The sequence below is a fragment of the Electrona antarctica genome (assembly GCF_951216825.1).
Source record: "Electrona antarctica genome assembly, chromosome: 17".
NCBI lineage: Eukaryota > Metazoa > Chordata > Actinopteri > Myctophiformes > Myctophidae > Electrona > Electrona antarctica.
Genome location: NC_136798.1, coordinates 16,004,925 through 16,030,908, shown reverse-complemented (window position 1 = coordinate 16,030,908; position 25,984 = coordinate 16,004,925). Strand labels below are relative to the sequence as shown.

Sequence of the window (25,984 nt, the reverse complement as noted above, 5' to 3'; positions counted from 1 at the left end):
CTCAGTCAAAAAAACACTTTTGTGTTTGAAATAGACACTCGTGCTTTCTAAGGTGTGATTTGGGGCCCTATGGATGAATACAAAATGAATATCAACATCAGGCAGTTTCTGCTGTCAAAATATGACTCCCCAGGCAAAAAACACTTTGTTTTAAATACACTATAGTGCCTTCTATATGGTATGATTTGGGGCCCTAATAGGGAGGGGGGTGAAATGATGACAGGCAGTTTCTGCTGTCAACTCCCTAGTCAAAAAACCTATGTGGTTAAAATAGGCACTAGTGCAATCTAGGGTATGATTGGAGCCCCGGTGCAACTTCAGATGCTGAATAGTTCAACCAAAAGCAATGTTGATTTGGACTGCCACCTTGTGGCATTAATGCCACATATCCTCATTAGTATTTTGCATGCGCACGCGCACGCACACACACACACACACACACACACACACACACACACACACACACACACACACACACACACACACACACACACACACACACACACACACACACACACACACACACACACACACACACACACACACACACACACACACACACACACACACACACACACACACACACACACACACACACACACACACACACACACACACACACACACACACACACACAGAAAAAGGGCATCCTATGATATCACAATTTGTCATTGTATGACCAGCTCTTTGTTGCTTTTTCACTCAGATTGATTAATGTTAATTTGTAAACAAAATAAAAAGTAGTTAAATTGGAGAGTTCTGAGATGTATACATTTACCATTGCCCTAGCCTAGCGCTACTCGGATTTATGTCAAAAGGTTCAGTTTGCAAACAAGGGAAGGAAATGATTTGTTTATTTGCATACACACAATACATTCAAATAAGTAAACCTACCTACTGTGGTGTTCTCTCCATTTCAAATTTCTCCTTTTATGTGTTGCTGAAACGTTACTTTCCCAACATCAATGTGTAAGCGATGAACATTTGTCATGCCAGAGCTTTTTTATTTTCCACATTTACAGAATTGGATGTGTCAGTACAGCGTTCATACAGAAAGCCCACTTTTCCATACAGCAAACAATCACATAAACATATTGCATATCTCCTCACACTATGTACAGTACAGGCTTAAGTCAGGATCAAGCTTGGGCCACTTGCACACTTAAGCCTAATTTATACTTTGTCGTATGGCCATTTCGTTCTTTTGGGCAGGCAACACAATCGCATGACATGGTATAAATTAGGCTTTATCATCATACTCAATCGCTCTAGACTGAGAACAAGATAATGGCCTTGGAGAGGTTGAATGGTCAACTCTGATATACATTTATCAGAGAGAATAGTGTTATTGGAATGGCTTTATACCTCAAGGGGGCAATTTAAGGAAAAGAAACTTGCAAATTCAGGATTGTCTGATAATAAATCTTAAGTATGAATTTGAAATATTTCTCCATTCCAGACACAATGACCTACTCAAGTATCGATACATGTTTATGACTATGAACTGATATACTGAAAAATTGGGAGTTAAATGAATGTGTTTGGTTTGTAAAGCGCCTTGGAAAAAGGCGCTATATAAATGCACCATTTACTGTGAAGGATGTCTGTTGAGAGGACAATGGAAATACTATTACTACTTTGGTGGTAGGAGAGTAAGTAACCCCATGTTGGACCCTGGACCAGTGAGGTATTTGAATTTAAACTCGCTTCTCCACAGGAGTGACAAGTGGTGTTTATCAGGGTCAACTGAAAATGTTCAAATATTGTCAGACATTTTAACCTATATAACCTAGCAGCAAGAAGGCAAAAAGGGTTCATAAAAAAGGGTGAATATTAAAATTGAGCAAGTCCAGGTTTACTCACATAAGTTCTGTAGTGAATCTGTGAATGATATTTTGATACGGTTTGAAATGTTCACACTTGGTGACATCCAACATTTGGATTCCATGTTTGCAATTCATTCAAGTGAATCACCAAGATACCAAAACTGAATCTATTTCAGATGTCTACATTGACAAAAACAAAAGTAGTAAATGAAAGGATTGGGTGTAGACTGTTCTTGGATCCAGTCTTTAAATTGCTCTTTGGAACTAAGACTTCTGAATACACTGGTGATCAAGATTAACCTGTTCAAATGCTCTCCAAATCCACATTGAAATACTCATGTGCTTGTGGCCTAGAATACGCGTAACAGATTTGCCAACAAGGTATTTAATGCATTTGGCAACCTATTTTTGGTAAAGCATGATATTGTTTGCCATCCAACACCATGACAATACATTTTGGCAACTGCAGCATATGGTTCATTGCAGGGAACCAAAAAGCAAAAATATAACCTCCATCTATCTAATTGCTCAAACACAGCAATTTCTAACAAAACTCATGTAACCAGTTATAGTTCCCTTGCTTAAATCAATAAAACTATTACGTTTCAATTACATCCCTGCCAGCATTGCCGTGTGCCATAATGTCCACAAACCCAGTTTAAACAGTACACAGAATAAGCAAACATGCCCTGAAACTGTGTTCATGAAAGAAATTCAACCTGTTTTCATCTTTGTGTGCTAGACTGGAGCAAAAAAATATTTAGATAAACTGGACTGGCACAAAGAGCAAAGAAATGGTATTTAGCCATGAATATAATTACTGAAGATAAATCATATTTTCTTCTGTTTTGCCCATTTTCTATGAGAATATCCAATTATTTTTATTGCAAGTATATTCAGACGGCGGACATTTTGCTATTCCATCATACCCAGCTGAGTAAAGAATTTGTTTCCGGACCAAAAGTCATATCAAAGAAGACTAAAAGCCTCGCCTGCTTTGCACTAAGCATCCAAGGGTTGGATTGGGGATAAATCCCTGTGACATATAGCATCATGTCCAGGGGATGTACTTTACATCAAGCTGCCTTGTACTACGGAAACAGGATATTGGCTCCTGAGCTATGGGTCACATAGCTTGGAAATAGGGATGTAATCGTCTTTTAATACTACCAGCAATTAAAAACGTCACAATTATATAACCGTAGACTCTGCACAGTATTTCAAAATGCTATCAACAAGTTGTAGTAAACTTAGCTTTTTAAATTATGGTTAAAAAAGGAAACTTAAAGTAGGCCTATAGTAGGATAGTAGTTTTTTTGTTGAATAACACATTAAAATGCCAAAGCACTGTAGAACTTAACATTATATGTTGAAAACAATCATAATAAAAAGGGGATTGCTAGGTGTGAAAATCTCAATAGACTAGGGTTGCAGATTTAAGCCTAATTAGTTAAGAGTTAGATTTGAGGCCTAATTAGCACCCGTTTATTGGTAGATAGAATATATTATTTTTATATCTGTTTTTTGTTAACCTGTGTTCATGTTGTGTGCTTTTTCTACATGAACTTCTCTCAAGCCTCAACAACCACTGGTAACCCGATAAATTAATGTGAATGAAACCGTTCTCGTCTTGAGTTTTTCAAAGGTGTGCTAAAGGTGAGGCCTCTCTAACCGGAGGTCATCTGACGTAGTTACTCCAGCAGTAATTGGTTAGCCAGAAGGTAACCTCTCGCTTTATTATACTAGGGAATCAATGAAGTTCATCTTTTACATTTTAATAATTCAAAAATACTTCATTTTAAATAGTAAAATCAACCAAATTGATTACTGCAAGTCCAATTTATCTTTAACATTTTTGAAACTCCAAAATCTAGAATCGTTATATCCCTTTTTGTGAACTGTTGGTTCCCATTCCCAAGGAGGCTACTTACCACAGGTGGTCAGAAAAGTATTAAGAGCAAAATGGCTGGCGTCTGAATATGGTCAATTAATTTGTAGCACTAGCATTACATTAAAATAAAATAGTAAAAATAACATGTTAAACAATTGTAAGGATAAATGATAAAATAGCTGAAATATTGGACCAAATCTTACCAGATAAGAATTTGATAATACTGTTGAGAACCTCTCGCAAAAGAATAAAAATAAATAAATATATTGTATGCAACACACTCAATAGCCTGTTTTCCTCAGTGACAAAACCAGTGACTTGTCACCGAAACCGATATGCAGTTATTATGTAGTGTGAACCAATGTCAGTATAGAATTCATAATATACCATTGGCCCTGCCATAGCAGGAAATGCTGATTAAACTGCAGTCCAGCTGGCCAAAGAAATGCCATCACTAGTAGCCAGGAACAGTGTTAGTGTTTTTCTTCAATGAGATAAATGAGTCTTGATCATAGACTGTAAAAAGTCTTCATACAGAATTGAGACTGAACTGCAACAAAAATCTAATCACAACAATGAATTAGGAGTGGGTTGGTGTGGTTCTGGTATAAATGGAGTGGTAAGAGGGCTTTTCGCATTTGCAGCGCTTGTGTTTATGACTGTGTTTCTTGGTGAATGCATGAAGGTAATGTGTTAAAAGTTCATGGCTGCCCTAGGCTTCATGGTCATGAGGATGGGAGAAGCAGAAGGCAGGGGGGCGGCAGGGTGGGGGATATGGCCACAGGGAAAAGACGGAGCACCAGGCTCCTTTGTTCTCTGCTCTTGCTTCTGTTGTTAACGAACGAACAATGGAGTACTACGCCAGAGAGCGCTGTCGAGGCTTTATCCTGGGATACAGCTGTAAGGGGTTGAGAGAGGGAGAAGATAAACATGTCATTTAACATAATAATACAGATTTTGTTTTACTTGTGACTCAAGATGAACAATTCAGGTTTCAAATGAAGGTACGAGCAGTTTGCAACCTCTACATAACTAATTACAGTAACTGAAGAGTTTGACCTTTTTTAACACAGTCACTTACGTATTTTTGCTTTGTTTTATTTATTGAATCAAAAGGCTTGGTGTAGGTAGGATGTTAGTGGTATCTTCCCTATGTGTAACCCCTGGATTCAAACATGGGTCTCCCAAGAGGGAAACCAAACATCTACCACTCACCCAGGAGATATATATTATATACAAGGAGATATATTAGGCTTAAGGTAGGGCTGCTCTGCAAAATTCACCCCAATTTTACCTCCACCACCAAGAAACCTGATCCCAGACGAGCCCCCAATGTAGCCAACTGGAAATGAACCTATCGCATGGGAAAACCTGAACATCTAAAGATCATCAAAACAGGAATCTCTCTCTGGTCAAGGAGATATTAGGCTTCTGGTCTACACGTAGGTCTACTCCACAAATACATGGTTTGAGTGATTCTCAAACCTTTTAATTTCAACGACACCCATAACTCAGAGCGTACAATTTGTACACTGTCAGAGCGTACAATTTGTATACTGTCATAGTTACAGACATGCAAGTGTCCATTTGTAAACCCCCAACGAACCCTGAGGGTCTGTGGAATCCATTTTGAGAAGCACTGGTGTACAGTAAATGAATGGAAACTGTGTCAATATGTGACGTGTGTGTGTATCGTTACCCCGAGCAGGTTGCGGGGTACATAGCCCTCCTTGTCTTCCAGACGCGCCCACCACCACTCTGTTTCACTGTCGTCCTGTCGCCGTAGGATGGTGATGGCGTCGCCCTCGCTGAAAGTCAACTCGTCTGGACTCTGAGCTTCATACACCCACAGGGCAAACACCCCACCCTTGTTCATCACACCCAGCTTCTCCTGAACACCTGGATAATAGGAAATAAGCAATACAAGTAATTGTCACTTTGCCACATTACTTCTTCATTTATTTTTTACATCACTAGCGGAACCGCATGTCCTTTTCCAACCGGAAGCACCTACCACTACGAGTTCACTGCACACCTGCGCATACAGTTACTGCACTGACGATGGGCACTTGACCAAAACGCATGGGCATTTTAATTTCTTTCTTACTTTTTCTTCTCCCTTAACCGAGAGTAGCCTTGGACGTGCCAAGACCACCACCACCCCAGTGGTGTACAAGTTTAGACTTGTATATGGATTTAGTTATATTAAAACCAAATGCCCTGTTTGACTTATTCATCCAAAATAGTCATGTATCTCACTGTAAGGGTCATCAGTCAGAAACCAAATTAGTGCATATAGTGTAAAAGGCAGGACACTCACCGTATAGGAACTGAGAACACTGGATATATCCCTCCTCCATCTCCTCGCATTTATCTGCAGCAGTCTCCACGTCACTGATGGTGCTGGCAAAGATGGCTGCCCCGGACTCCACCAGCAACTTACAGAGATGCACACTGTTGCAGGAGGCTGCACAATGAAGTGGTGTCCTGCTCACACACACACCACACAAACATGCACAAAATAGTAGTATTGCAACGATGTATCGGCCACATAATCGGTATCGGTCAATATCGGTATCGGCAAATAAAACTGACATCAACCGATGGCAGTAGCCAATGTTTATCTGTTGTTGACGCAAACATTTTGCATTGGCTATGTTTAAGTTTAATACATGATTCTTCTTGTAATGTTCCAATGGCATGAGATCGAAATAAACCATTCAAACCTATGTTGGTTATCTGCAGCCTACCAAGCTGTAGATTCAGAACATTTATTTCTTATATTGAATATGTACTCGTTTCTCTAGCACAAAAGGGGGAAATAAAAACAACAAAAACTAAATAAACATATATATATATGCGCTGAATGGTATTGGCGACACAACCCTTCAATTGCACAAGGGAAGGAGGGAGCTTGGGCTCACCATCCGTCGCTGTCCGCCGCGTTGACATTCACACCAAAATCCAGCAGGAACTTGACTATGTGGTGATGTCCTGCACACACAGCATTGTGCAGGGGCGTGATGCCCTCGTCATTGGGAGTGCTAGGGTTCTCCACCTGGAGAGAGAAAGAATCACATGGAACTAGTTCAGACAATTATTTTCAAAATAAATATAAAATGAAATAGGAGTATACACACACACACACACACACATACAAGACCCTACATGGTCTGTACCCGCCCCCCCTAAGTGAATTCATTAAACGAAAGCACAATAGGGGAATCAGTACCATAGCAACCACTCAAGGAGACTGCGAAGTGCCGCACCGGCAAACAACATTCGGCCAAAATGTCCTCTCAGTACAGGGTTGTGTAGTATGGAATGGCCTTCCTCTGCGTATAAGGGATTGTGCTACATTTCCATCTTTTAAATACAATCTGAAAAAATGGTTGCTTGAAAACCAAAGCTGCAACCATTCATGATTATTTTAGGTGTATTTCTTTTTTTATGCTGTGTCCCCTATGTAATGTTATGTACATGTATTCCACTGTTTGCCTGTCTGTTTTCCGCTTTGTGTTTCTTGTGAGGACTGCGGATGAAAATTAGCAACTGTGCTATATCCGGTGTATTTACGTCCATGTGACGTCCATTAATATGCATTGTCCTGTCCAAATAAACAAATAAAGTAAAGTACACACACACACACCTCATAGATGATCCTTTGGACAAGATCAAACTCTCCCTCTAAAGAGGCATCGAGCAGGAGCGCCAATGGGTTGAACTTCACCCGAAGGCCATGTCCGGTGCGCTCCGAGTCAGGCTTCTTTAAGTTTGTACGTTTCTCCTGTATCAAAATGAAGAGAAGAAAAGAAAAGGCTGTGATTTGTGATTCTTTTGCTCTTGGAAACTAAAGTTAATTTCAAATGTATCCAAAGACCCTTGGTTTAGCTTAGCTAAGGTGTCCATGCAATGCATAACGTGTTTCTCTCACCAGGGGCTGTGAGTTTGAAGGTGCCATGTTGCACTCCTCTGGCGTGCTAACCTCTGGCACAGGGCTGGGGAGAGAGGCCTCACAGCTCCCCAAGTTATTGTTGTTGTCATCGTCCTCTGACTCCTCTGGCACATCGGGGTTCCCAACCCCCTCTGGTGGCGAGGGTTCTGGCTGGTTGTCATTCGCGTCAGTAGGCAGAGGCTCGGAGGCCAACTCCTCTTCCCCTGGGGGAGGCAGAAGCACCGTTTCAGAGGGGAGGTTGCCGTTGTTCGTGTCAGCCACAGAGTCCCCACCCATGTATCCAGGAGGGTTGGCCGGCTGGTAAAACGGCGTTCCATTACCTCCACCACCACTTCCTCCGCCTCCACTGACTCCATTTCCCTCTATGCCCCCTGCCAGCGTGTTGAATCTCTGGTACAGTAGCTTCTGGATGTTGGGTCCGGCAGGCCCCTCTGGTTCTGTGATGGAGCTGCGCTTCTTGAGGGGCCGGGGAGCATTGGACAGCTTTTTGCGGAGCACCTCCAGGTCTGCATCGCTCTGGTAGCGTAATGGGGAGTGCACCATTGGTGTCAGCTTGGTGGGACTCAGGGGACGTGGGATGTTCTCAACGCTGGGAGGGGGTGCGGACAGCTCCAGTGGGTGGAAGCCCTCCAGTTCATCTGCCTCCCCATCCACAGCATCACCACCACTGGGGTGGCCCAGAAACATGGGGAATGCGCCCACTGTCTGCATGAAGGGTAAGGGCGAAGGGGGCGTAGAGCTGGAGTGGAGAACGGGTTTCCCATACACTATAAAACACAAACAGAACAGAATGAATCATAAGAGCATGGCAATAGAACATACATTTATGATGCCTACATACAGAATTACCTGGTTGGTACTGCCACAGTACAGTACCTAAAGATGATTACATCTATGAATTAAGCATCAATACAGTCTAGACAGAAAGCGTTTTGTAATAATTAAGCAGAACACAAGAGGGAGAATGTTATTAACTCATTTATCGCCAATTGCGCCTTTTGATTTTCGTATGTACCTCTCCGCCTTTTTTAATATCAATTGATTACGGTGATCAATTGTGTCCTGTATGCGCTCATAACACTCCGGTTCCGGTGCGGTGAAAAAAACAAACAGAAATGGAATTTCCGCTGGTTTATGCAGTCTATCGCGACGCAGTTTTTAGAATCTGAATATCTCAGATTCTTCTTTTTGGATCAAAACAAGCTTGATTTGGCCTTTACTGCGTGTCACCCCCCATCTCTCTCTCCCCATTTCCTGTCAGCCTACTGTATACCTATCCCTCTATAAAAAAAATAAAAATAAAGGTGAAAGCCACAAAAAATATATATTAAAAAAGAAAACAGCTCATTTCTCTAAAAGATATGATCCTAGCTTACAATTAGTATGTTTTGGGTGGAGTAAATCGTGGGAAATGTTACATAGCGAATTTTTACTACCGGACTTGCAGTTTCCGGCCAAATTGACTTTCAAACTAAAGGGTCTCGTTGAAAATGCATGTGCGGCGCTCTGAGCCCTCCACCAGAAGGCGCTGTATGAGTTAAAAATCACCAATAACATGACCAAGACTGTTCTTCAGCTTCTATATAAGAATGAATGATAAATAAGCAGTATAATACATTCTCATGATCTTTCTCTTAACCGCCTTATGGCCATTGACGTATTATGCGTATTGATATCAATAAATCCCTCATGGCCATCTGACGCTATTTTGGGCTTGATTAGAGCTTAATTTGACTTAGTTATGAAAAATACGATGATAGCTTAGCATTCCGGACATCTGATAGTGCTGCACAGTAGCAAAGATACTACCGGATATTTTGATCGCAAACCGGAAGTAGTCATAGCTCACTCGCTCTATTTGGTCAGAATCGGCACAATGGTGACGTTACCGCCACCATCAGGACTGATTGTCCCAATACTATAGTCTTGCCCCGTCAAAATGAGATATAGTGTGTATATCGCGGATTTTTCTATTGGCATTAAAATGACAAATTAAACATATGAATAATGCTGGCAGAAGGCACAATCCACTGTTAATTAGGCTTGGCCACAAGAGGGTTAAAGTCCTCTTACCTGCTTTGAGTGCCGGTTTTGGCGGCTGGCTCTTTGGCGCTGCCTGTTGGAGGTACATGTGGTAGATGGAGCTGGAGTTCATGGTAGGTGGGCCCTTGCGGGGCGATTGAGGCCGTGAGCCTCTGTCTGGGATGAAGGGCCTGACTGCCACAGCCAAAGGGGGATCCAGTCGCTCGCTCAACCCAGGAGGAAACATTGGTGAGCTGGGCTGGAAAGTAGGGCTTGGGGGCACAGAGATGCGCTGCTGAATCTGCTGGGAGGATGAGCCCGTACTGGTGGTCACACGGGGCCAAGCAGGGGCTGGTGGGTTGGGGAGGGGGCGTGCAGCAGGCGATGGATCCTTGCGGCGTTCCAGAGAGCTGCCCATGGTAGAAGGTGTGAGGTGAGAGCCATAGGGAGGGGGCTGTGGCTTGGATATGGCAGGAGAGGAGACCGCCATCTTATTGTCCAGCACCTTAGTTTAAGCAAGAGGATACACAAAGATAGAAATGAGAAAACCATCATTAAATTGGTATTGGACGAGACCTTGGCCCATAGACCATCAAGTCATCTTATGCAAATTCAAGTAGCTTTAAGCCTGAACCACTGCACTGATATTGCCTTTAAAATTATATGGCATGACAAAGTGAGAACAATAAGCACTTCTACTGCATCTACGTTTTAAGGCATTGTTAGAAAGGAGACAAACCTTGTCTGCAGTTGGAGCAACAGGAGATCCTGTAGGAGGACTCTTGCCTTGGGAGTCACTCCCTGGCTCCCTCCTGTCAGGGGGTTTGAGGGACGTGTTGTTCTTGCCAACAGTGGACCAGCCTGTATCGTTAGCTAGGAAGGAAAGAGAATGAGGGACACGATGAGCACACTGTGCAAGGGAACACGTCAATCTACAAATGATGGAGATGATATGAAAAGCGGAGGTCTTACAGGACAAAGCGCAAAGCATGGCCACCAGACAGGTGTGAATGGAACTTGCTTTCCTTTCAAGTTATTTTCCTTGCCATGTTAATGGGACCAAAAATAGGATCCAATTTCAAGGAAACCAGCATGTCCATAACATTATTCATAAATCTATACCATTATGACCTACAGTAGGGCTGTGTTGAACAGAGCACTCAGGATTTATTAAAAAGTCTATTCTATTAACTAAACAACCTTGTAGGACTTTCATGTATATACAATAAGAATGGCCTCTTGTCATCAATGATGCTGGCGCAAGTTATTGGAGAAACCATTCATCTCAAAATCACGTAAGTCTGATTCAAGCACCATCGACCAGCATAACTAGATTCATCGCTCTTTCTTCTTTGAGGTTTTAACTAGAGTTCTCGACTAGTGAGGGATTTAACTTTCTCATCTCCAATCTACTGTACCTGCCTAAACCTCTTAATTCCTAAATAATATTCCTAGTACTTAGTTGACCGGGGCCCAGCAAGGTTATGGACTTGGTTGGTCCCCTCCCGTTTCCCCTCTACACCAAATATATTTGCAAAAAAATAGTCAATCTATACAGTAAGCTCATAATGCACAGATCGGCCATTTCCATCGACACTACCTATTTTTGGCCAAATGTTTGCCAATTATGACATGCCCAGGGTTCCTATAAAAACAACGATAATAAAACAAATACAATACAAAAAAATAAGACAGTAAAGATCCGGGGAAAGAGGAGAAAAACAAATTGAAAGGAATCAAATTTGATAGATGTTATATTGTTGCGACAAACATTATTAAGACAGATGAGTGAAGTGAATCAAATTATATTTATACAGTGCATGAACAAGTCAAATAAAAACAAAGTGGTGATGTGGCTGTTAAAGGACCATGCTGCCATCAATTCATTCTATTGTCCATGCTGACTTATAGATTCTATCATTTAGATTCCCGTTAACGATTTTATTTCTTAGATTTCATGAGTTAACATTTTCCTTAGTTCTGAACTTACGTGAATAAATCGGAGTCATTGCTGGATAAACTTCATTGTGCATTTAACACATTATGTGCCCTTTCATTCTTTCAAAATGGCGACCCAGGGTGCCCACTTTTAGACCCACTTTGACATATTAAAAAAAAAAACAAGACGTCCACAGACGTCATGGGCAGTACATGCGGTAATTCCTAGGACGTCTGTGGACGTTTTGGGCACAAAATATGTTAAGAGGTTTGTAGTCTATGTTTTCTCCAGACTATTTTTATTTACACTTCAAAAACTTTAAGGCACAATAATGTTCATTGCATTGGATTAAATATCTTAAGCATATATAACATTTCTGCAAGATATTTTTCATACCGTACTTAAATGTATCGACTCCAATGGCTTCCATGGAACTTAAATAATTTACAAAATGCTTTGGAGAACAATCGTCAGTATACTATGAGTTGTAGCCAATGGGCTAAACAGAAAGCCAGTATGGTCCTTTAAGTGATTATGACTTTAATAAGCCTGATCGCTGTGAAGATTTGATATGAGGTGAAAAGTTAGGTAGGCTGGAGATATTATGGAATTAGATCAAACCTCTACAGCAGGGGTTTTCAACAGGTGGTCCATGGACCACAGGTGGTCCATGGAAGTATTGCATGTGGTCTCTAACCATTCACGTAGGATTTGTTGATTTTTAACATTTTCTTTCCACTAGTTGAGAAACAGTGAACTGAATGACCTGGTGACCTACTGTATGATGACTGTCCATGGAGTAATTCTACTAAGTTGGAGGTCAAGAAATTCAACAAAAAAAGGGAGTTTGAATCTCAAGAGGGGGAAGTGCACCGGATTGTCTGGTTGAGTCATTATTATTAGGAAGTTATTAGTAGCCTTTGTCCATTGGTTGAGAAACAGTGGGTTGTATACACATGGGCTGCATAGCAAGTGATACAAAAGCACTAATCTTAGCGCGAATCCCCACCCAACACAACAGTGGTCCCCAGGTTGATTCCAAGTCAGGGTGGTGGTCCCTCGTTCACAATGAGTTGAAAACCCCTGCTCTACAGTAATGGAGTTAGACCAAAGCTCTAACTTATTGGATGGCTTTTCATGGACAATGTTTTGGCACTAAACACACCAACATATTTTAAAAGTACACACTCTCTCTCTCCCTCTCCCTCTTACACACACATACACTTGCGATCAGCAGTGCTTTCTAAGGAAATAATACTTGCACAAGAGAATTTACAAAATTTCTGCAGGACACTTGACAAATGTTCACAGCCTACCCAGTTTGACGTCATTAGCTGTCCCACAGAGCAAATCATCCAAACTTCAACATGCGCTTTTCGCTTGGACAAACTGGATGCACAATGCAGCGCTCAACAGGGCAGTGGGCAGCTGAATGACATCAAATGAGATCCATCTGCTAACTCTTCTTCTTAACAGATGGCCAGGTCCTTTATCAATTCCCGTACTGAAACTCCTTTGGGTTCCAAATTCCTGTCAGTGCCAGTTCTTTCTTGTGCAACTCAAATTCAAAAGGCATTATTCAATTATTGCGTTTTGAGATCAATATAGCCGATCCAAGTGTTTTATTGGATATGACAGTCGGGATAAAAAGCATCAGCTGTACGCTGAAGATCCTGCACGCTAGATAGACAAGGTTCAGAAACGTGCCATCCCTTTTGCATTCACGGCCAGTGGTTCTCAAACGTTTTCATTTCAAGGACCCCCAGTTTGGTATGCATTAGGCCACGGATCCCCAGTTGATACAATTTCCAATATCTTCGAACCCCAATATGCACCGCAAAATCCTAGCTCGGAGAGTGTACATTAGGTTCCATTTGTACACTCTCGGAGTGACAGACCTCGACTCCTTTAGAATCCCTGGAGGAACCGCCGGACCCCACTTTGAGAACCACTGGATTTACGCAAACCTGTGCACTCACGGGACGCGCCGTCGGAGCCGGTGGAGGCTACGTGGCCTGGGTGCTGGGAGTCGGGAGTCGGTGGAGCCACCGGATCCACAACAATGTCTAAATCAGACACCTTCCAAGGGCCGGGAGGCTTTCGCATACCGTCTACCCCAGGCAGCGTTGTGCGCCCCCCACCACCCCAAGTTCATCAAAGACGCCACAAAGAGAGACAACATCAGAGACAACGGGACAGGAGAAAAAGAAAAGAGGGAAAGGAATAACAATATACACCACAAAGGAAGAGAGAGTGAGGTTAGAGCAGGAGGAAAATGAAATTAAGTGTTCCAAGTCGAGGCAGAGAATAAAATAAGTCGATAGGCAGAAAACAGACGAACAGTTGACGCCAGAGGGGATTTCACTCACGAGGCATTCATGCAAGATGTGATTATGGTCTAAGATTGCTGAAAAACGATGTATCACAGTAGTACGACTCATATGATACCCCCTACGTCTGGGATTACAATCTAGCCTGGAATCAAATTGTACCAGAAGCATTTTAGCACTATTTCACCTACTCTGTTAACATCTCTCAAAAATAAAGTGGTTTAGGCTGCTTAACATTAGATTCAAGTTAGTAATACTACAGCACTCAATGTATCAGTTTGTTGAATTTCCCTTGAAAATCAGAGACAAATCTCAGTATAGACGTTGGGTGGACGTACGGTACATATAGCAGAGCTTGACCAACCTGATTTGGATCGGCCATGGTTGGCCTGGGTATTGACACCTAGTGTCTGAGGCTTGAGAGGTTCAGGTGGCACGGTGTAGCCACTGTCCTGTCGGCCCGGCACAGGGACTTGGATGTAGGGTCCAACGGCAGCTACGCGACCCAGAGTTCCAGCAGCTGGCTGGGGAGACGGGGGCCCATTCACTCTGTTCAGCTAAAGATGGAGAAAGTGAACATTTAAAGTGTTAACGTGCATGTACAGTGGTAACCGGCTGTCATAATGAATGCAAATTCATTTCTAGACGAAACCCTTTTGTTTTCTTCCCATGAATGGAAAAAATTAGCAATTTTTTTATTTCAAGGTGTATTGTTTTATAATTCTACTACTAAGAATTATCCCACACTTCCATGGTATTGTACAATATCACTATATTGCTTACATTAAATAATGCAATTTGTTTATATGTGAAATTACATTTTCACATTAAAATCAACTTACTTTATCCAATCCATCATCCCAACATGAAAGCAATGAACTTTGACCATAGACTGATGTGATCTGACTTTGATGTATTCTTCATTATGTCACACATTTAACAACTATACACACTGGAGTGACGTACAATAAGCAAGGAAGCAATCTACACTGGAAGTGGAAGGAAACGTTAAATGAGCAGGCGTGTTGAGTGAAATGGAGATGAGGTGTGTTGAGTGAAATGGATATGAGCAGGTGTCTTGAGTAAAACGGGGAAGAGCAGGTGTTGAGCAGGTGTGTTGGGTGAAATGGTTATGATCAGGTGTGTTAAGTGAAATGGTTATGAGTAGGTGTGTTGAGTGAAATGGTTATGAGCAGGTGTGTTGAGTGAAATGGTTATGAGCAGGTGTGTTGAGTGAAATGGTTATGAGCAGGTGTGTTTAGTGAAATGGGGGATGAACAGGTGTGTTGAGTGAAATGGTTATGAATAGGTGTGTTGAGTGAAATGGTTATGAGCAGGTGTGTTGAGTGAAATGGTTATGAGCAGGTGTGTTTAGTGAAATGGTTATGAGTAGGTGTGTTGAGTGAAATGGTTATGAGCAGGTGTGTTGAGTGAAATGGTTATGAGCAGGTGTGTTTAGTGAAATGGTTATGAACAGGTGTGTTGAGTGAAATGGTTATGAGCAGGTGTGTTTAGTGAAATGGGGGATGAACAGGTGTGTTTAGTGAAATGGTTATGAGCAGGTGTGTTGAGTGAAATGGTTATGAACAGGTGTGTTGAGTGAAATGGTTATGAGCAGGTGTGTTGAGTGAAATGGTTATGAACAGGTGTGTTGAGTGAAATGGTTATGAGCAGGTGTGTTTAGTGAAATGGTTATGAGCAGGTGTGTTGGGTGAAATGGTTATGAACAGGTGTGTTGAGTGAAATGGTTATGAGCAGGTGTGTTTAGTGAAATGGTTATGAGCAGGTGTGTTGGGTGAAACGGGGGATGATCAGGTGTTTTAAGTGAATTGGGGATGAGCAGGTCTGTTGGGTGAAATGGTTATGAGCAGGTGTGTTTAGTGAAATGGGGGATGAACAGGTGTGTTGGGTGAAATGGGGGATGAACAGGTGTTTAGTGAAATGGGGGATGAGCAGGTGTGTTGGGTGAAATGGTTATGAGCAGGTGTGTTGGGTGAAACGGGGGATGATCAGGTGTTTTAAGTGAATTGGGGATGAGCAGGTCTGTTGGGTGAAATGGTTATGAGCAGGTGTGTTGAGTGAAATGGTTATGAGCAGGTGTGTTGAGTGAAATGGTTATGAGCAGGTGTGTTGAGTGAAATGGTTATGAACAGGTGTGTTGAGTGAAATGGTTATGAGCAGGTGTGTTGAGTGAAATGGGGGATGAGCAGGTGTGTTGAGTGAAATGGTTATGAACAGGTGTGTTGAGTGAAATGGTTATGAGCAGGTGTGTTGAGTGAAATGGTTATGAGCAGGTGTGTTTAGTGAAATGGTTATGAGCAGGTGTGTTGAGTGAAATGGGGGATGAGCAGGTGTGTTTAGTGAAATGGGGATGAGCAGGTGTGTTGGGTGAAATGGTTATGAACAGGTGTGTTGAGTGAAATGGTTATGAGCAGGTGTGTTGAGTGAAATGGTTATGAGCAGGTGTGTTGAGTGAAATGGTTATGAACAGGTGTGTTGGGTGAAATGGTTATGAGCAGGTGTGTTGAGTGAAATGGTTATGAGCAGGTGTGTTGAGCGCTCCTAGCCTTACAGGAAGGTTCTCTTTTTGACGTGCCTCAGCTTTTTTCTTATAGAGGCGATCCCGCAGCTCGCTGATGCGCTTGTCCATGAGCGTCACCTCCATGTTGCGCTTGTTGAGAAGATCCTTCTGCTGTTGCAGCTTGCTGTTTTGCTCCTGGTTCAGCTTGTTGCGGATCTGAGGGGTGACACCGCACATGAAGCGCATAAGGGGTGAAGTAATAGAATGATCCGATTTATCTATCGACAGAAGACGTTCGTCTTTGTTTCATATTCTAAAATTAAACGTTTTGTTATGGTTTGATGATGTTAAAGAAGTAATCAAATTACAAATACAAGTGTGCATTTCATGGTCTAAATTAATAATATATTAAAATGATTAAGGATTAATGATTAATGATTGATAAAAAAACAATATTTTTGGCCAGTCACTAACACATGCACACACACACACACACGCATCACTCGCTCACTATGGGTTTCACGACTACTTATTACTAGTTTTCCATAACAGCTGCTGAGTAGGGGAGGTGGACGCTTTTCAGACAGGGCATTAGTCCGACATTCATCCGCATGTCGGACTAGCGTCTACTCTCGTGCTTGCGGTTATGGTTACGTTGCTGAAAGGTGGATTTTCAGGCCTGTTTTAAAAGGATGGCCAGTGATTTGCATTTCTTTTTAGGCAAGGGGTCAGTGCATTCCACACTGGGGTACCTGCAGCTCCTGGTACAGCTTGCGTAGCTCCAGTGCAGCAGTGCCGGTGACCTGGCCACCCAGGGCGGTCTGCAGGCCGTTGAGTTTCCCCCGCCGTAGGTCCTCCAGCTGCAGGCTGAGCTGCTCCACACGCAGCACGGCCGTCTGCAACTCAGACTGCTTCTCCTGAAACAGGCCGCTCACCTGCTCGATCTCTGCCGCTGGATAAGAGCAGGGGGGAAACCAATCAGCTCAGTTCATTCATTCATTAATTCAAGGGGTGTTGCTTCACGTATCATCAATAATTCACCAATCCTATATTCTCAAAAGCCAACATACGAAAACTTAGTTTTTCAGGTTCAGGTTCAGGTTCAGGTTTATTTGTCATATGTATAAATACAAGTATAAATACAATGAAAATCATTTTGCTCATAGCATTCTCAGTCTTATATACACAGGACATAGACAAACATCTATAGTGCAAGTTTAACACAGACTGTAGAAAACACGATCATGCTGGTTGACAACCGTCAGAGACAGACAGACAGGCTTTAACTCAACATACACAAGTTGCCATTGATGACTTTGCTGTAGTCCACCTGGCCCCTCATTGCTCGGATCTTCTTCAGCTTGGCTTCCTGGCTCTCAACGCGGTCCTTCAGTCTCTGCAGCTTCTCAGTCTCTGAAACGGACTGCTGCTGCCGACGCTCCTGCTGCTTCAGGTAACGCAGACGTTGCTCCTACAGGCAGAGTTTGAGATGAAGAAATGTAAAGGGGAAGAAAAGAGGGAAGGATGAATGAGTGGGGGAGAGAGAGAGAGACAAACAGACAGAGAGAAATTGAGATTGAGGTTTATTTTATTTTACTCTGTGGTGAATAATAAATGCTAGGGCTTCCAGGTCCCACTGTGGAGACTAGGGGGTTGAATCCTCTGCAGTGCATCCGGATTAACCTGGCACAACAATGTGGATTAAAAAGGCTGAAGCTTGTTTCCATTGTTGTCCACTATAAGACATATAACACCCAATATATAGTACAAACAACCATATAAAAACACAAAAAAATTATTAAATAATAAAAGTTCAGCATGGAGAGGCACTAGGTGGAATAGCGTGTTCCTCTACATGCGTTTTGTCCTCCCGTTTTGTCAGGTGAAAAGGAGCGACTGGAAACTTGTGCGACTGGAGAAATTAATTTGGGAATTGCTATGTTGTCAAACCAACATAATGAATTCACTAAATTGGGAGAAAAGGGGAAAATCTAAATCAACACTGTTGAGATGTAATGAAACATGTTAGCATTAGTTAGCAGCCAGCATTCCATTACTTTCATCATTTGGCTGCAGCTGTGAGATTACTTGTGTCACAAATAATCTCTCAAGAACGGCAAATATACTATTTTGCCTTCACCGAATGGGTTCCCAGATTGTGTCACAAGAGACAACTGTAGAAACAAGATACCTGAGACCTACTTTGAAAAAGAAGACATGACAGGACACACAAGCACACCAAATGTTTAACTTAATACACATGTAGTGCTCTCCAATAAGTAGGTTGCCTCCTCAGTGGTAATTATGGTAAGCTGACCTGTCTGGACGTTAACTCCATGATTTACACTGCCTGTACGTCTGTTAACCACTTTGAAACAGGCAATCTATTTTGAGCATGTCATTATTGTGGTATCCATTGTATAACGAAATATAAAATATGGCATACGTGGTTAAAGATAAGAAACTAAAGAGACAAGGTCAGGGAGCAGAAAGGTTGTAAATTCCTGGACAAAAGTCATCAGTCATTTGACAGTGCATGTGGCAGATATCAGCTTTCTACTACTACTATCTACTTTTGCCAGTTTACACAAATTCTGCACTGTGGGTTTGAAAATACAGAGACCAGTAATGCTGTAATCAGTAAGCTGATGTGTAGCTCATTGACTTGTAGAAGACAACAACGAATCTGCGACGTGTGTCTCATTACCAAGGACACGATGAAATGCAACAGAACGATGACCCACCCTCATGAGGACAGCTGCACTCTTTTGTTTTTTTATAAGCATACTGTAGAGGACTCAATGTCATTATCGTCAATTTCATTCAAGCTGGTCCTTTAGAATAATGAGGATGTGCTTTTTGGGCAGATGTGATAAATGCATGTCACCACACGAGGGCACACAGACAGTAAATTGTAGGCAAGGTGAACTGAATCATTGAGGAAATTAGAAACAAATTGTCCTCTTTAGCTGATCAGTTTATCACTTTTTAAAAGTCAAGGCAAACAGTAAGAGCAGTGCAGAATAGAAACAGTGGTTTTCAAACTTTTTGTAGCACACCAATGGGCAAGTCAAAATCTCGAGGAACACCTGTATCTATGATGCAACACGTTTTGAGCTTGTTATTTATATTTTTTACTTTTACTAATTTTCACTTATAATGGCATGCCCAAAATATGCCACGTTGAAAGCCTCCTTGAATTGCCTCTGTATTGGGAAATCAGTGCCAATATAGTAAATAAAAAAATAACTGATAACATTTTGTACAGTTGTATATATTGCAATAATAATGAATTGTTGTTGAAATCCCAAGTCACACCGGGACTAACAAATACACCATTGTGCCTCGACACACCGTTTGGGAACAACAGGGGAAGATGAGCAACATCTGCGAGACACAATGTGGAACTGGTCTAGAAATAGACTATGAAGAGATCCACCAAGTACCGCTGCTTCTATTTTGACCACGCACAAGACTGTGATTTTATATCTGCTGCTATTTTTATCTGCTGTAAATCCTTCCCTGGTCTGCACAAGAAGCATTTATGCCATATTTTATTGCCATTTTAATGCCATGCAGCTTATGTTTGACAATGCTTGTACTATACTAAGAATATGCGACATACTGTATCGGACTTGTTTTCCTCGTTTCTTTCTCTCTCTATTCTTCACCACTTTCTTGAAATTAAAGAATTTCTGTAAACTTGGTGATGTGACCATAAAGTTGAAATTGTGACCAATTAGAATAAATCTAAAATGTCTATTGAAAATGCTGGTTGAAATCTGTGAAGCCGAGGAAAGCTTCAGGTCACTCTACTCACTTCAACACAGTAAGATCCTCGGCGTTCATTTTAGGGACGCACCGAATGGGAAATTCTTGGCCGAAACGGAAACAGTTTGCCGAAAACTGAATACTGAATATGATTACCATTATTATTATCATTTATTTACCATTATTATTATCATTTATTTTTACCAGCTTTTGTACCATTGCTGTCAGAGCTCTACCTTTGTTGTACTAGAGCTACCTACTGTACAGGCATGTGTGCGCGCCGTGCTTGAAGCCAAGTTTTGATCACGTCAAAACGGAAAGGAAAGGAAACCCTGGTTCTTTGATTATTCGGTTTCGGCTCTTAAACAAACCAAACCGAATCCCGATTATGCATTTATTGCCACTATTTTCGGCCGAATAGTTTTGGTGGCCGAATATTCGGTGCATCCCTAGTTCATTTATCCATTTGCACTGTGCACAGATTTGTACACAGTGTATCCAACTGAGCTTTGCTCCAGTTCAGCTCCTAAAATAGATGATGACTGGACCATCTTTCCAAATGCCTGCAGGGCTCCAAGTGGGCCCACTTTTTAAACAACACAAAAAAGGCAATAAACAGACTAGGGACTGTTAATAGTAAGGTTGTATTTTGACATGGCATCTATTATGTTGATGGAAAATGAACATGAGGTTATGCAAAATGCAAATGAGTTGTCCTGACGAATGACTGTAATACTAATATCAACTCTTCCATCTATTATACATTTGAAAACATGTGCCCAAGCCCAGGAAAGGAACATAAAGTCACCAGCTACTACGTCACTGACACGCTGCAACACGCTGCAACACACACTGCAACAACACACTAACACGACACAGTCTTACCCTCCGCGTCGATCCACGGCTATCTCCTCATGTCGCGCCGCACGGCCACACTCAACAACACCCGCGTAAAAACTGTCATTGCACTGCCACTACAGCCGACTCCCGTCCACACTCACAAACAACAGCAATATCAATAATAAACACAAACACGCCACAAGCACCGACACCCCCGCCTAATTTGTTGCCACGTCTATGCAAACAAGCACAGAAAAAATGCCATTCAACACGCTACTTACAACTCGCTTACAATTCGCAGACCTGGCAACACTGCATCCCGTGATTCCACTCTTTTCATTGGCTGCGCCGCCAACATTGTCAAACATTGTTGCCACGTCTATGTAAACAAGGCCGCAAACCCTGACTTCCTACAGCCTACAGCCTATACTTTCACACACTACCACTCGCTTACAATACGTGGACCTGGCAACACTACATCACCCCTTCCCAATGGCTCAAAACCCCACCACGTGACCCACGTGTGTTTCGTGTTACCTTTCACACTTCCGGAAACACTACCGGAAGTTACACGGTACACACACACACACGCACACACACACACGTGCGTGCGCGCGCGCACACACACACACACACACACACACACACACACACACACACACACACACACACACACACACACACACACAGTGTACAGCCTGCCGGAAACCAAAAGTAGAAGAAGACGAAGAACAACAACACAGGTTCTACACTGATTCTAACTTGGATGGAGAGCGCCGCGATTACATACACAGTTACAATCATGCAAACACGACCGCGTCGACACCTGGCGTGGTACAATCGGGACGAACCGAGGCGCATATATGGATAACAACAACAACACTACACGCACACGCTGCAACAACGCGCTGCAACACAAAACGTAAGTCACGTATGTAACTATGGTTCTATGAATCCTGGATGACTGCTTAACACTGGATGATTGGCGTCCAGTGTTAAGCACTGCCTCTGGCAGTCAGTAAGGATGAAATAGAACAGCTGTGTACAACGCAGTGTCACTGCAGACACGTGTGTGTGTGTGTGGTGTGTGCGTGCGTGCGTGCGCGGGGGGGGGGGGGGGGATTTTGGATCGCCTCGCGATGCAGCTGAAATGGCACACACACACACACACACACACGCCACAAAACGCAAATAATAATAATAATAACACACAATTACAACACTACACTAATCATAACAACAGTACAGAACAGTACAGTACACATGAGTACAGTACAGAAAGAACGCTCACATCAGAATATTAATCCATGTAATAATAATAATAATAATAAAACATAATAACACAACACTAATAACTATAATATCAACAGTACAGAGAACAGTACAGTACATCAGAATATTAATCCATGTAATAATAATAATAACAATAAATAAGCACACAACACTAACAACAGTACAGAGAACAGTACAGTACACATGAGTACAGTACAGTACAGTATACTGTTCCTGCGCCTTGCCATGCTCTTTCAATCATAATATTAATAATACATAACAACACTACACTAATAACAACAATAATATCAACAATACAGCGAACACTACAGTACACATGAGTACAGTACAGTACAGAAAGAAAGCTCACATCAGAATATTAATCCATGTAATAATAATAATAATAATAATAATAACACAACACTACTAACTATAATATCAACAGTACAGAGAACAGTACAGTACAGTACATCAGAATATTAATCCATGTAATAATAATAATAATAAAAAAACACTAATACAACAGTACAGAGAACAGTACAGTACAGTACACATGACTACAGTACAGTACAAAGACTTACAGTACAGTACAGTACAGTATACTGTTCCTGCGCCTTGCCATGCTCGCTTTCATACGCACATACACAAAACCAAACAGGGCCACTCAGCCAGCTTGGCAACTTTGCGCTTTCCAAGCAAATGCATCAATGAAAACATCATGGGTTGCCATTGCCTTCTTCCCATTTGCGACGCATCGCGTTAGGATGAGCGGGCCGAAGGCCCGCGAAATTCTAGTAGTGTACAATCCCAAACCTCTAAATGATAGTGTTGTTGAGAAAGAGAAACTCCATGGGTGATATAAGTAGCTGTCCCCGTTTCCAGTCATTATTTTAATTAGTAGGTTGGTCATTAGCCTAGTCGTCTTAAAGATGAGAGGAGAGGTTTATGCATTGTTTTTGTGAGAGACGCATGCAGCCTATGAAATGGTTCAGGCATGTTGAGAATGGGACAGAAACGTATTGCATTTAGTCAAAATGCTTTTACATCAATCGACACGGTTAATGTCACAAATTGACTGAACATGACCAAATACGACAGTAGGGCCCCTCTTAACACTCCCATCGCCCAGGACGAAGTTCTTTGTCCTTTCTATTAGTAACGCCCGGCGCCCAGGACGAAGTATTGTCCAAAAGACGAAGTTTATTGATATGAGAACGGATCGCATGGCTCCACAGCCTGGGAGCGCCTGTTGGGCAATCCTCGGTGTTGTGCAAGAGTGAGACGTCATCGAAAAACTCCCTCCCCTGTTTAGCTGATGAAAACGTGTTAGACGGCGCTCTGTGGTCCAGTCGCTAGTCGCAATAGATTTATTCTTGTCTCCCGTTGTTGTCGATCGACTCTAGAGTGGTGTGGCTATTGTTAGCTGCTACACACACATCAACAACAACTTCCGGTCCGTCCGGAAAAGGGGTCCGTGTTTATAAATCGAATGGTCGCTATAATGTAATGGTTTAAATAACTCCGGGCAATTAAAGTGTTAAGACTAGGCAGCTTATTCCGATAAAGTGCCATATGAAAGAAGGCCATTGGCACACTGCGGATAAATTCAGACTGCCAAACAAAGGAGTGATAAAAGGATCTTACCTTTGCAACAAGCATCTGCTGCTGGGCCTCTATTTGCTGCTGCTGCCTTGTAGCCATTTCCTGCAGCTCTGAAAGAGTAAGCTCCACACGTGGATTCGCCACCTAAACAAACACAAGAGAACTGGTAAAGACACAGATCAGCAGAGTGCATTGCGAGGTGAGTGAGACATGACCCATTAAGCCTGTGTACTGTGTGTAATACGTGTACTTTGTAGTATGATAAATTAGCCAATCAAAAGCTCAGTGCATTGCATGCTTGTAGACCAGAGCCGCCTCTGGTTATGGCTCAGAGGCGGCTCAGGGGTAAAGTCGAAGTGTCCTTGAGCAAGACTCTGAACCCCTAATTGCTCCCGATGTGCAGGTTGGTGCCCTCCGCCATCAGCGTATGAATGCGTGTGTGAATGGGTGAATGTAGTGCACAATCTATGTAAAGCGCCTTGGATAAAGGCGCTATATAAATGCACCATTTATCTATTTTCACTATTTTATTAAAAAGTATTTGAAATATTCCTATGACATGACCACGTAAGGTCAGACTAAAAGTGGTTAAAACACTGAGCTGTGAAATATAGCATTAATAAAACCAAAGAGTCAAAGACATGCTTATTTATTTTCAACATAAAATGCCTGCTTTTCATCTCATTCTGAATGGTGGTAAATCAGTAGATTCTACAAAACTATTAACACCTTGGGACTGTGAGACAATTTTACTGTAAACGAAACAGCAGCAGAGAAGGTTTTTCTTTAAACCAATTAAATTAATTCAATTTTTGCTGAAAAAAAAGTTTAGAAGTGTATTATAGTATTCCAACATTCAATTTGACTTTTGACTTTTGGATTAGAAAATGTAATAAACGCATAATTAAGACGGTGAGTATAGGATCATTAAGCGCGGCACGACTACACCAGCTCTATAATGACCTTCATTTAAAAAGGTTCACTACATTCTAAATTACTGCCTCACACCACTAATGTCAACTGAGTCAGAGACTGCAGCGTATATTTGTCTCTTACCAACGCTCATTATTATAAGATGGCACAATGTCTCATTGGTGGGCTAGTAGCACGGACAGTTCAGAAAGTACTCTGAAGTAAATGAGAGAAATCATGTTAAAATCTCCACAGCTGTGAAAGACCTCCATAAAACTTGATTTGTTAAAGCAAGCACGGCTAAAAAGGAGGTAACATAATGGTAAGCAATAAGCATGCAAAAGCACTGGAATAAAGCAGTCGCCGTGGCTGTGAGCAATGGATAGTATTTGTATTCATTATTCAGTAAGCATGTATATCAGTCTCATCTGAGATCTACAGTGACTACAAGAATGTGTCTAACAGACCTTCAGTCTCATCAAATGTCTGATAAGTACTGCAGCTGTTAAAGGCTTTTGTGTTTCAGAGCAAGATTAAATTCTTTTCTCATTCTGAATCGACATGGCACAATGACAGATGGAGACACTGCAATAAATAGCGTGCCATTAAAAAAAGAACATAAAAAAAGATGTCACGAACCTCAATACTCGGGTGGACCTATACTTGTATTACTTTTATAGATTTATAATTCTATGTTCTTGTGCCGACAGAGAGAGGTAATTGCAAATATGATTTGGGACGGTATGGAATTTCTATTACTGTGGGTTCAACGTAAAGCCCATATCGCTCCCTCTTTTCTGAGGATAGACCACTGGAATAATAAATGATCATATCGTGTTTCAAATACTAAAGCCTGATTTATACTCCCGTCATACAACGGTGTTACTTGCAGCACGAATCATGTGTTGTGAGGTTTTAGATCAGCATTTGTTTCCCCGCAAGCAACACCATCGTATGACACGAGTACAAAGTCACTATAAGTCATTATAATAAGTCCCAGATTGTAGCTTTAATACAACTAACTTGTATAGTAATATTCCAAAGCAGGGCATGGCCTCTGTGGTGACTAAGATAACACACTTCCAAAAGGATACAACCATGTC

At 41.9% G+C, this 25,984-nt stretch overlaps 2 protein-coding genes across 5 annotated transcripts in view; one reads left to right on the top strand and one right to left on the bottom strand.

Moving 5' to 3' along the window:
• The window catches only part of LOC306941530 (visual system homeobox 2-like), a gene marked incomplete at its 5' end in the record, with an annotated part of 242,961 nt that overhangs the window by 129,868 nt on the left and 87,109 nt on the right, over positions 1-25,984 (top strand). The gene's annotated exons all lie outside the window — the stretch shown is intronic.
• The window catches only part of ppp1r13bb (protein phosphatase 1, regulatory subunit 13Bb), a 46,425-nt gene continuing 21,344 nt past the window's right edge, over positions 904-25,984 (bottom strand). The window contains exons 6-20 of one of the 4 annotated variants that reach the window (XR_013792006.1): positions 24,012-24,113; positions 17,781-17,955; positions 17,237-17,436; positions 16,536-16,700; positions 14,328-14,520; positions 13,613-13,744; positions 10,434-10,567; positions 9,746-10,199; positions 7,652-8,439; positions 7,367-7,504; positions 6,642-6,775; positions 6,038-6,204; positions 5,417-5,616; positions 3,110-4,615; positions 904-3,054 (exon numbers count right to left, since the gene is read on the bottom strand). Coding sequence is in view for 3 of the 4 variants with exons in the window: in XM_079525402.1 (XP_079381528.1) it covers positions 4,574-4,615; positions 5,417-5,616; positions 6,038-6,204; positions 6,642-6,775; positions 7,367-7,504; positions 7,652-8,439; positions 9,746-10,199; positions 10,434-10,567; positions 13,613-13,744; positions 14,328-14,520; positions 16,536-16,700; positions 17,237-17,436; positions 17,781-17,955; positions 24,012-24,113 (3,024 nt within the window). In the remaining variant the exon portion in view is untranslated. Of the gene's footprint in view, positions 4,616-5,416; positions 5,617-6,037; positions 6,205-6,641; positions 6,776-7,366; positions 7,505-7,651; positions 8,440-9,745; positions 10,200-10,433; positions 10,568-13,612; positions 13,745-14,327; positions 14,521-16,535; positions 16,701-17,236; positions 17,437-17,780; positions 17,956-24,011; positions 24,114-25,984 lie in introns of all 4 variants that reach the window. The other 3 variants (XM_079525403.1, XM_079525402.1, XM_079525404.1) reach the window with 3 other exon arrangements.